The following is a 12,827-nucleotide window of genomic DNA, read 5'->3' on the forward strand; positions in this document are numbered from 1 at the left end:
AGTCTGCTGCAACACTGCGGAAGCTGCTCACTCCTGTACCAGTACAATCCACGTGTACACAGTCGGTTGGCCCTAATTCAGCAATGTGATCGTGTGCCACCTAAAGCACATTTCCTTCAAAAAGCTCTACCCTCCACGACTGTCTCCCAGCGGAGAAAAGAAAAGGAATCACGCCTAGCAGTTACCTAGCAAAAGACAGAATGGGGATGGGACATCTAGGGCATATACAGGCTTCTAATGCAGGCAGACACACCATACAGCCCTTTTTATGAATTAAGTATAAGCCATCTTAAAAACTGTATTCTCCCGTTTGCTCCACTGGGAGAATGTCTGTGTTTTGGTTGTCAGAAGTCTAATTTTCACCCTACATTCTCTCACCTCTTTATTCTCACGTGACCACTGTCTTCTAGCCTGAATACTTCTTAGGCATTCTCACATGCATTCTCTGCCCCTTCCCAAACCATATATTGAAGTAATCAGATCCTAGACCTCACACTGCTAGCTCAAAACAAGCCATGGGCTTTCAACCCCCTGTGATGCAGATTTCCCATTCCCCTTGGTCACCCCAGTAGCTTTTCCTGAAGCAAGTTCAGTTTAAGCTCATCTTGAACTGAACACCAGAGATCTGGTATATAGGCTGTCTTCTAAATGAAATCTTCACAGCCCCCTGCACAGTGGCATTGACACTTCACTACTGCTGGCAAACCTTTATTATACTGTGTGGAATTGAAGCAGCATTGCAATATAGCCATGATCCTGAGATAAAAAGGTCTAATGTCGATCCTGATGGTCTTTTTTTAAATCCCTTATAAATCTAATTTAGAAAGGCTACAGATAGAGCAAAAACCCTATGTGTCATATGGCATTTAAATACACCAACAGAGTTCTTCTGATATGGGATATGCTCTGCATTTCATTGGGTTCTATGCAGAACTTTCTTAGTGTTATTCCAAAATTAATGAGGGCATTACAAGTACTTTTGAGTGGTGGGGAAAAAAACCCATCACCACCACCATCTGAGGAAGAGCTTGGTAATTGGTACAGCAAATCGCTTCTGTTCTATGCTGGCATATTTTCTAACAGAAGAAGAGTTTCAAGGGCACAAATTTAGTTTGTGTGACTTCATACACAAAACAGAACCTCAAGTACAAAAGATGATGCCAGGAAGCAACAGGAGAGTCCTTCCTGAAGGAAGGAACACAGATGCATGGTTACACTGCTAATCTACATAAAGCTGCAGGCAAAACTGTTATCACTGAACAATCCCATCACACAAATCCAGAGGAAGAGGCTTAGGAAAACATACAAAGGCAATTAAGTACCCTACTTAAACGGACCAAAAAGGAGTTGAAATTCTTTAGTCACAGAAAAGGGTTCATCAAGCTTTTTTGGCACAGTTTGGGCATCCCATTTATGTCAAGTTTAAAAGAGCGCCATGGGCAAATCTAATTGCATTTAATTGTCATATAAAGTTTTGAAAGGAAGTACTTGCTGCTGGAGTTCCAGGATCAGAAATTCAGTGCTTTACATGCAACAACATTAAATAACATTTGATCACTACACTCAAAGACATTCTTTTAGAATACAAATATGAAAGACATGAAAGCTGCTCAGGTATTAGCTTAGCTACACAAAAGCTGTGCATGGCAAAGTTTTTTAACGTTTTTAATCTGCAGCAGCAGCTTTTTGTGCTTGGCTGCTAATGAAGTGCATGATGTTCTGTATGCAGGTGAGGATATAGCCAGACATGGAGTGGCATGTGGAAAAAAATTGCACCAGTATCAGAAACTGAATTGGAATTATAGGGGAAAAAAATGTCATCAGCACAACTATTCCACAAAGTTGAGAACTACTATTTTGTTAGACTACGCAGATGTTCAAAACACCATTACAGTTATTACCGTCTGGGAAGAAAACCTCTAACACCCCCCAAACAGAATACAAATGCAGTGTACATGGTCAAGCACAATGCAGCTTTCCAAGACGCTTAAAAAGCCATTGCTTTCTAGCACTGGACCACTAATCTTTCTGTGATTCTACACACCTGAGAGGAATCAGTAATGCCACCATTTATCTAAGCCAATCAAAAAATAATTCTGGAATGCACCATGGTAAGAAAAACCCCAAAGCATACAAATACCAAGGAATGCGTTCGCTGCCAGACAGATGCTCCCATGCATTAAGTACATGGAGCTAGGTTTTCAATTTGCAATTCAGTCATCATAAACCCCATAAATCTACATAATATGAAACAAAAAAAGATAAGTCGGTTATGTCAACTATGCATCCAGCATTAAACGTCAGAGTCTAGCTTGTTCCTTAGCCACTCAGCATTGATTGCCTCAATCAGTATTTTGATACAAGCTGACATTCTAGCACTTTGCTTTTTTCCTGATGCAAAGATCTATAATCTATGACACATGAATACCATCTTCTGATTAACATGCATTTCACATAATACACATTTGGAGAGTCACAATCCTCCTTTGCCCAATCTCCTCTTCCCTTCCACTTCCTTAATTTTATTTGATCTAGCAGAAAGGTTTCACTTCTAGTCCCCTTTTTGCTGGAAGTCAAACGCACTAGGAACTTAATGCTAGTTATGAAGAAAGATCAACACATCTATAGCTGGTTGAAATTACTGCATCCACTTTCTGCAGATCCAAAGTATGGAAGCCTTTTCAGGGGATTCATCACCACTGAACCAAAAGTGTAAAGTAGTGAGGGTTTCAGTACTTCAAAAATACTGCAATTCTTGACAACGGTAATATAAAAAGACTAGAATTAAATTATCCAGCTAGTTACAGAACATTTTCCTTCTTAAAGGAAAAACAATACTACCCCACCACTGTATATACAAAAATGGTACCTGTTAAATCACTGCACTGTGCTGAGGATTATTACACTTGACATGAAACTTCTAAAAGCTACACCTCTGATGTGGTGGCGCTAATTGGGTAATTCAATTTCACATAGCTCCACATTTCATATGATATGTATGTTAGCATGACACCATATCAGCATACACCCCTACGCCTTAATTCTGCAACACAAGGAGGTGAGTGACCCGGCCGGACCATGCACTACTCACCTGCTCACTGTAGAGAACCTGGACGTTTTTGACAATGCGACAGTGTTTCTGAAGGATTGCTACAGCCTGAGCCAACGGCATTCCTGTGAATAAAAACAGTTGGATTTCTCAGTTCTAGACCAGCTAACAGTGCTTTTTAACAGAAAGGTTACAGATGAGGTAACAGCTGCCATCAGCAAACAGGACATTACAACAGAAAGGTATGCAATCAACAAATAAGCCTACTTGACTCACAGTATCAGCACAAACCTGTTTTTCTGAAACAGAAGTGTCCTTATTTATGTCCCAATTTGTTAGGCATATATAAAAGTACCTCTAGCAACAAAATCAAACAGCAAAGTTTAGGTAGAAAAAGCACAGATCTTTCTACAATCCATGCACAAAATTTTCTACTTTTGGGGGTCAACAATCCAGTTACTGATACAACAACCTATTTCAAACTGCACTAGAGCCAACTAGAGCACTCTGTTACACATTCAGTAGGCTCCCAGACCACATTTTATGGCACACCCTCTATTAAGCTTGATAAAGTACTCAGCAGTCCTGCAGAATAGATAAAAATAGGGAAGCGGGGAAATGATTTCCCTTCAACCTAACAGGCCACATTAGCTGCTGATACAGCTACATTTGTGTCATGGAGGGAACTTTTATCTTCTCAGTTTACTAAACCATTTGGTTCAGTTGAAGTAATAGGCTTAATAGTCATTCGCTTTCTAACACGATTTCAAGGGCTCCTTTTTGTTGCATTTTTTTTTCTTCAGTGTGTATCTTATCTTTGCAGCTATAAATTTTTGAAAGTGGAATGAAACAGCTGATTCCGCAGGAAGAATAGCTCCAGACCATCTCATCCTTTATCACACTTAAACCCTTTGTTGCCTTTCCAAATGAAACGTGAGCGTGTCCCTGGATTCAAAGCAAGCCTTTATAAAGAGAGGTTATGAGCTCATAATTGTGAAGTTTTATTTCCCTACTAATTACTGCAAGTCAATTTAGATTAGTTATCTGACATTTTATTTACATTCCTTTCCCCATTCTTCTTTATTTCTAGTTTTTAAACCTCAAGAAAGTTGCCTTGATTAGGAAAAATTTACCATGGGACTTACACTTTTCTTGAGGTAACAATTCAGGCCTTCAAATTTTTAGTTACCAGCTACACCTCTCAAACTCAGACTGTACATCATGTTCCAAAACACCTTTTAGACATTATCTACAGTACCAAAGTGAGAAAACTCCATATCTCTCTCCATATATCACATACCCACCCCAATCTCACCGTAGGTACTGCTTTAATGCAATTCTAGCAGAACACTAAAAAAACCAATATTTTCACTGTCACACTAAACTACAAGCCTGTCACACCTATACCTTGCAGCTTTTCTGCAGTTATGAAATCAAATTTTAGCAAAACAGGCTTGTAGATAAGCGCTACACTAATTAAATTTGTAAATACGATATACAACTGTTTCTGTGAGATTGTTTGTCACAGTAGCCTGGAAAAACAATTCTTTTTTTTTTTTTTTGCAGCTAGAAATTATACACCAGAAGATTACATAATATCAAAAAGAATAGTTATTAGCTTAATAACAGTAATAAAATTAAAATGCACAAAGACACACAATAAAGCAGCACTGCTTCGTATTATCTAAGAAATAGCAGTTGCCTTGTAACCTAAGCAGCTCAGTTTTAAAGAGACACCTATTATGTATTAGATAATATTTTCAAAATGGAACAGAAACGTAAATAACAGCAGGAAGCTTAGATCAAAGATGCTGTTGTAAAAGTTTCACATTTCTTAATCTAGTAAAAGCTATGATTAAAAAAAAAGTAAAGATTATTTAGAAGGATAAAAATAATTCTCAAAGTCAGCATTTCTAGGAGACTTGTGAGACCATGAGCTCTTTCAAAAAACAAACAAGTGGTAAAGGCTCAAGCAAAGCCAGCGAATGACCCAGTGTCAGAAGCAGGTAATGCTTCAGTAAAAAAGCATGCAGTTAAAAAAAGTGCACACAAACATGAAGTCCAGTCTGTAGTCCGATGTAAACTGATGCAATCTTGGGTTGGTAAGTGTGCAAACAGATGGCTCATGTGACTCTCTCACTCAGAGCTTTCTCAAGCTGCAAGCAAATGGACATGTACTGATTTTGTTCAGCATTCGACGACTGAGAATTGAGCAGATTTTGCCACGCAGCTGCTCAGCAAAGCTGCAATGAGGAGCTTCAGTTCTCCAAGAACAGTTTGCAGAACCTAAAACATATGCAGAGGAGCCAGTATCCTCTCTTTGCCTCCATCAGCAGAGAGCCAAAGGAAGAGTAAAGAAACTGGGTTATTTTTCTCCACTCTTCTCACGCACACACACACACATACACACCCCACCCCCTTTTCCTCAACATTCATCAGCCTTTGCAGTCAAGGAGGAAAACAAAGAATTCTTTTTCCCCTGCTCACCAGGCAGGGGAACAGGGAAGCAAACAGTATCCAGCATATCGGACAGTCAACCAAACTGAGCCATGGCAAATAACACCCACAAAGATCAGCGCTAGGACTCTCTCATTGGAGACTTTTCCCTTTTCTAAACGCTGGAGCGATACAAGCAGCACAAGACACCCCTCTCACATGCACTGGTCATGAATAACAAGGCTCAAAGTGTTAGCCTGTAGTAAAGCTACGTCTTAAAGGGGATGGGGGTAAAGGAGTGAATAAAGAATAAAAGAGAAGATGAGTCATAATGCATTAAATAAAAAGAAGCGAAACTTAGTAGGAAAAGAAAGTATAAAAAGCAAGAAACATGCAAGTATGCTTTAGAAACCATACATCTCAAACACTAATAATACAGCTATAGGCACTACAGTACAAGTATTTAATTGTTCTCGTTTAAAACAGTAGGAATGTAGCCCGAGAGGTGCAGTGACACAGGTATCTAATTGAACACAAAACTCAGCCTTGCTTGAATTTTTTATGCTCTGGTCACATAGTGAGTCAACACCAGAGCCAAAAACAGAATCCAAAAACTCATGTAAAAAATTTTCCTGGCATTTCCCCTCAGTCATCTCCATTGTGGACACAATACTGGAAGCCAGAGTCAGCAGCAGTTCAGGAATACTGCCATTAGTTCTGCTAAGAGCAGACCTAAATAAACCATGAGTGAAATACGGCTGGCAGCCACAGCCTCATTTACACCAGCACTTCCAGACTCATTACCACCAACACAGCTCAACCAGCTTTATCAGCAGGGACAATTTTCATACAACATCACAGGACAAAGTTAAGTATCTTAATACCTAGTCAGCCTCCTGCTCTGTACCAGCAGGTCAGGCTAATTATATATTAGACACATCACATGGTGGCTATGTTTACTCCAAGAATTACAGCTGAGTTTCCTCCCTCTCCACATCTATGCATGTGTCTGTGTGTGTTCACACAGACAGAGACACAGTGTATAATTTTAACCATGAGATTGCACTAACGGGCTCTTTGGAGGTTCCTGGGAAAACCAAGATCGTTTTCTCTCTTCCCTTTTTTGGTTTTTATAAGGAGAATGGGGAGAAGATGATATTATGAAGATTGTCAGGGCATATAATTTGTGATGGCATTTCTTTTCAGGTAATAGAGGCACTAAAGGACCATAGAAAGTCTCAGAGATCTGAAAGAGCACAGTAACATGTTAGCAGTATCAGGAGACCACCGATATTTCAAAGGGTGGGACATGAGGTACTATAATTAGTCTCCAAAAGCATTTCTAATGCTCCCTGAAACCATCAAGTTGTACTTCACTCTGAAGTACAGCATGAACATTAACAGCAGCATAAACAGCGCTTTGTGTTCGATGGGTTCCATGTAAACAACTCCAGGTCACATCACCCTTCCTTCAGTGCAACCCAACCTTGTGGCAGCAGTGTAAGAGTGTTTTTAGGGAACACTCTGTCCCCGCTGCTGTCACAGGTGACAACAGCAATAGCAGCATAATTCAAGTTCTGGCAGATACAGGCAGCTGCCACGCAGAGCCCCATTTGCATTAGCTGTTACTACTACCATTAACTGTGCTCTAGACAAAGCAACAGCAAAGACGGAAAACCAAGAGACCAACACTGGTATCTCAATCACTCTGAAAATGTCACAGCTACAGTATTTTCTAGAGTGCTAAGGGCTACCAGTATCAGCTTAAAAACACAGGTTATCTGATGAATCTACACTGAGTTTCAACTGCACATTTAAGTGCCCTGGGCTGAGCACCAGACAGATTTCCAACAGCTGGGGAAAAGTTCCTTCTCACCGCAGTAAACAGAGCAATGACTGGTAGGGAAGGACCTCTTGCAGCTGTGAAAAACACAAAATACTGGTGGGGAGAAATACTGGTTATCTAACCTAGAGAAAAGCTCTCTAGAGTTTACTCTGCCCACTGTAATGATGCAATTCAGCAACGACAGAAAGAAATTGTGAAACTCGACTCATTTATGAAGGGTTTGTGTAGAAAAAGCACAGCATTTATGTTAAACATTAGCACAGCTGAAGATGCCTGGAATCACCTGACATATTCAGGTGACAGTCAGCACACACGTGCCTCCTCTTTTAGCAGTCATTTAAAACATTGCTAGTCCAAGATAGCAAGGCAAGACAAAACAAGGTAAACAAAGAAGAAAACAAAGAAGAGAGCACACAGGGTGATGAACAAAGCACAGCACACCGTGCAAAACCTGAGAATGAGACTTAAAATCCTCAGGGCTTATAAATTAGTGTTTTTAGTGACGGAAAAAGGTGAGCTTTAACTCTCTCCCTCCCTTTCACTCCCGCAACTCCCTGACAGCGCTGGGAGAAACCCCAGAGGTCACGGGGGGACCCGAACCACCGGCTCATGCCCAGGGGACGTGGGGGCACACACTTACCCAAGGTGAACTCCCATTGCTCGTTCCCCAGAGACCGCTCGGGCACCACCTCCAGATCTAGCATTGGCTCAGGTAGCGCGGAGGCCGCGGGCTGGCACGGCACGTCACCCGGTCGCGGCGCCGGACCTCTGAGGAAGCGGGACGGAACGAAGCTCGATGGCAGCCCGTGCCCCGACCCCGACGGACACCCGGGGGGCAGCGCCGAGCACACAGCGGAGCCCCCGGCGCCGGGCGGAGCGGGGAGCGCGGGCACGGCTGCCACAGCCACCAGCACCACCCCCCCACACACCGCCTTACGGCTCCGCTCGGCCGGGCACCGCGCGCGGGCAGCCGCCGCCCCCCCGGGGGAAGGAGCCGCGGCCCCCGCCCGCCCCGCCGCGGAACGGAACCGCTACCCCCCCCCGTCCCGCCGCCCGCCCCGGCGGGGCCGGCCGAGGGGAGTGCGGGGTACAACCCACCCACCCCCCCCCACCGCGCTGCGGGGCCGCGGCTCACCTCACTTGCGGCTGCTGAAAATCTGCTTTGCAGCTGTCGTCAGGCGAGCCCGCGCGTGGGGCGGGGAGGGGGCGTGGCCAAGAGAGGGTACGCTCCGCCCACCGGCCGTGGTTGAGGAGGAGAAGGTGTCGGCTTGGAGAAGGGGAGGCTGGCGGTTCGAGTCCCGCCCAGGGAGACTTAGGCCTGTCCTGGGTGCAGCCCCACTGCCGCCCCCTGTCCTTGCGGCCAGAGCTACACCACCAGCCCTAATTACATCGTGCCACAGCCCGCCACCATAAACTCAGGATTAAAAGAAAAAAAAAAAATACCCTAAAACAAACCACCAAACCCAAACCAACCCAGTTGCATCCAGTTTTTCCAGTTGAAAGGCCAGGGTGGAGTTAAAAAGAGCTAAGGAGAAATTAGTCAGTGACACGAGCAAAGTTACCAGAACAAGCTCAGGAATGACTCAGTGAGGAAGAAAGTCGTAAGGAGGTCATTGGCTTTGCAATGCTATTTGAGAGAACAGTGGTACTGCGACCCCAGTGCTTTGTCCGTAGAGAAACCCATGTTTCCCCTGGGGTGGTGGTCACCACACATGAACCTGCTTTACTCAGACCCAGAAGACACCACGTGCAAGCCGGCAGCATCCACACAGCTAACGAGGATAATAAAGCTCTCCCAAAACATGGAGATACTGATGCAACCCTGGACACCCCACGTCAGACCATCACCCATTTCACAGCAGCAACTTGACCCAAGATGAATGGCACCAGGCCAAGTGTTGCCCAATATAAGAAGAGAATTAAAAGTAAGCGAGAAAAGGCAAGACTTGCCTTTGGGATGTGAGCATCCACTGAAGTAGGGCTGGAAAGTGAAGAGGGTCCAGAGGGTTTGGAAGTGGCTGTAATTCCTTCTGTTGGCAGGTTGAGTGGGGATCAGACCTTTTCTCCACATTTATTTGAGTGTGGTTGAAGAAAAGCTTATCTTTGTGTGATACCTCTCTGCTGTCTGCTCTCCTCTGCTGCATCCCTTGGGGTGGTGATGCTCAGTCCTGGCCTGGCTGCATCCCACGTGCCCACCACATCCCAGTGGAGGTCTGCAGCAGGCCAGGACCATCACACAGACTATCCATCCCATGGAATATGCTGCAGTGAGACAGAAAACACCGGTTAAGAAAAACCTTTCACGCAGTTTACCGCAGAACTGTGGGTTTCTGATATTTAGTACCAGAAAATTTCAGCTAGGTTTTCCACTTCCCATGGGCATCACTGTCAGGGGGAACCAAAGCGTTAAGAAAGAAATCCCAGTCCCATCTGGGAGCAGGACCTCGGCCAGGCTCTGGTCTAAACACTGCGTTTCTCAGCACCTCTGTTCAGGTGACAGAGCTGTTGAAGCAGGCGAGATTTCAATGTGTGCAGCGTGGGGCGAGCCCTGGGGAAATCAGCTTCCCTTGAAGCCAGCTGCACGTTGCTCTATTTGTTATTCATGTCCTTTTTTAAATCCGAGCACGGTGACATCTCAATATGCTGAAAAGCACAGAGGTGCTGCCAACTTTTCCCCTTCCTCCCAGCCCTCTGACACATCCTTGATGGCTCAAAAAGAGAAAGCAGCCTTTCCTCTCCCAGGAGCATGGGCTGATCTTTCATCATGAGCCACCTGCGGCGCTCCGACTACAGCATGTATTTATATACATGTGTATATATATATAGCACGATATCCATGAGGCATGCACTTAAGAGAACAAATACCTATCTAAAAATCTTGCATATCCCACCTATTTAAAAGGACATGAAGGATACCCCAGCAGTCACTTTTAACCAGGCCCAGGGCGCACACACTCCTCGGGTAGGGATGCTGAGTGGAAAGCGGGTGGATGCAGATCCGCTGGGCTTTGCAGGAACTCTTCTCCAACTCACCCCTGTGTTCGGTGATGCCCTTTGGATGCTGAGTGCTGCAAATTGGGGAATGACACAGGCACGGCTTCAGTAAAACAAAAAACCAGCAACCTTTGGAAAAGAATATCGAAAGTACGAGCTGGAATTCCTGTGTAGGTCTGGAGGCTGGAAAGCAATGAGGATAAAGGTAAATACAACTGGGGAACAAAATAAATCCTGAGCTAATTGATTGAAGCCAGGTTGGACGGGTCTTGGAGCAACCTAGTGTGAGGTGTCCCTGCCCGCAGCAGGGGGTTGGAACTGGATGATCTTAAGGTCCTTTCCAACCCAAACCAGTCTGTGATTCTATGATTTCTGGATGCGCCTCCACCCTCCTTCAGTTTTCACCATCACCTCAAGCCCTGAGGCAAGGTGGGGACAGGCTCTGTGCTTTGCTTTGTAGAATAATAACCAGTGAATTGACAAAGAGCTGCCATCCAGGGAGCGTGCCAGCCCTCTCTGCGTCTCTGAACTTAAAATACACCCTGAAATAACTGGGAGGGCAAAGCAAAGCTGCTGGGCCATTGGGTGTTCTCTGGTTCAGTGTAGGGACTGCCCAGGGTGAGCAGGGAGATCCCAGGGCGCAGGCATGGAGCAGCAGTGAATCCCAGCTGGCTGAAAAAGCAGCATGACCAGCAGGTTGAAGGAGGTGCTCCTGCCCCTCTACTCAGCTCTCGTGAGACCTCACTTGGAGCACTGTGCGCAGTTCTGGTGTCCCCAATGTATGAAGGACATGACGCTGCTGGAGCAAGTCCAGAGGAGGCCATGAGGATGGTCAGGGTCTGGAGCACCTCCCATACGAAGACAGGCTCAGAAAGTTGGGGCTGTTCAGCCTGGAGAAGAGAAGCTGCGTGGAGACCTCACAGCAGCTTCCAGTGTCTGAAGGAGGCCTACAGGGATGCCGGGGAGGGACTCTTCATCAGGGACTGTAGTGATAGGACAAGGGGTCATGGGTTCAAACTGAAACAGGGGAAGTTCAGGTTAGATATAAAGAAGTTCTTCCCTGTTGAGGCCCTGGCACCGGTTGCCCAGAGAAGCTGTGGCTGCACCATCCCTGGCAGTGTTCAAGGCCAGCTTGGATGGGGCCTGGAGCAACCTGCTCTAGTGGAAGGTGTCCCTGCTTGAGGCAGGGGGTTGGAACTGGATGAGCTTTAAGCTCCCTTCCAACCCAACCAGTCTGGGATTCTATGAAAATCCCACCACAGCAGCCTGAAGGAGAGCAAGCAGTGGCATAGCAGGAGGCAGAGCATCTCCTCACACCCATGCCCACCACCAAGACCAAGCCTTCTGACTCCCTGGGTGCAGGAAAATACCCCCCATGCATGTACAGCATCCTCCTTGGATTCCCTGAGGGGCTGGTTCCCTTTCAGACTGCAGCTCTCATTCCACCAAGTAAAGAACAAGTACAGGTAAAGAAAAAAAATAATTTCCAAGTCACTAGAGGCATAAAACTCACCCAAGGCTTTGTTTGTACAAAGGGTGGCTGCAGCACTGAAGACAAGCAGCTGGAAGATTGCTTTCGAGCCCCTTGCTTTAACGACAGCATGACAGGATCTGCTCTGCAGAGAGGCTGGAGACCGCTGGGATCACCTCCATTTCCTCTAGGCACATCCGTCTCCTGGCTTTCTCCTCTCCTACAGAGGCCATCCTGGGTGAGATCCAGCGCATGAGTTGTTTTGGAGGATGCTTTTGCACAGCTGAGCAATTGTTATGAAGATTCCCAATTCCTCCATCACCTATTGTGCTCCAAGGACAGCCAGCACCAGCAAGCTGCCCAGGAGCACAGGCACTGTTTTCCCTTTGGACACCTCTGTGCTGGGGTTTGTGTCCAGGGGCCAGGAGCAGCCGGTATCCCAGGTGATGGAGCTGCCCCACATGTTCCCACTATGAACGGTGCACTTTGGGGCTGGCAAAGGTCACAAGTGGAGATCAACTTGACTGGAGCAGCCCTTCCATGTCCTCCAGTGACACCAGGCCAAATGGCATTTTCAAGGTGGAGGGAGCAAAGCACCATCATTTCATCAGCAATTTGGCACAGGCAAAAACTAGATTTAATAATAATAATAATATCCTTCTCACTCTCCAGGTTATGGAGAAATTCACAGAAAATTGGTCCTGGGGCTCAGAAAGCAATACATGGCTTTCTGAAGCTTATATTCACTTTTATTTTAAAGACTGGCTCAGTTGTTAACAGTTCATAGAATCCCAGGCTGATTTGGGTTGGAAGGGACCTTAAAGCTCATCCAGTTCCAACCCCCTGCCACAGGCAGGGACACCTTCACTAGACCGGGTTGCTCCAAGCCCTGTCCAACCTGGCCTTGAACACTGCCAGGAATGGGGCAGCCACAGGATAGTTTTTACTTCAATCTTGATGTAAGTGTTCACATGAACTGTACAAAATGTCATAATACTCTATTTATGCCACACAAATAAATGAACAACATA

At 45.5% G+C, this 12,827-nt stretch overlaps 1 protein-coding gene across 5 annotated transcripts in view; it reads right to left on the reverse strand.

Annotated features, from left to right (window-relative positions):
• LOC115619676 (UPF0183 protein C16orf70 homolog) overlaps positions 1 to 8,501 on the reverse strand; it is a 35,413-nt gene extending 26,912 nt beyond the window's left edge. For 2 of the 5 annotated variants that reach the window (XM_030512355.1, XM_030512356.1), the window contains exons 1-2: positions 7,972 to 8,250; positions 3,092 to 3,174 (exon numbers count right to left, since the gene is read on the reverse strand). In XM_030512355.1, the coding sequence (XP_030368215.1) occupies positions 3,092 to 3,174; positions 7,972 to 8,035 (147 nt within the window). In that variant the 5' untranslated portion in view covers positions 8,036 to 8,250. Of the gene's footprint in view, positions 1 to 3,091; positions 3,175 to 4,194; positions 5,772 to 7,971; positions 8,252 to 8,466 lie in introns of those variants that run through there. The other 3 variants (XM_030512351.1, XM_030512352.1, XM_030512354.1) reach the window with 3 other exon arrangements.
• Between the last annotated feature and the right edge of the window lie 4,326 nt (positions 8,502 to 12,827).

This window comes from Strigops habroptila, chromosome Z (genome assembly GCF_004027225.2).
Source record: "Strigops habroptila isolate Jane chromosome Z, bStrHab1.2.pri, whole genome shotgun sequence".
NCBI classification, from domain to species: Eukaryota; Metazoa; Chordata; class Aves; order Psittaciformes; family Psittacidae; genus Strigops; species Strigops habroptila.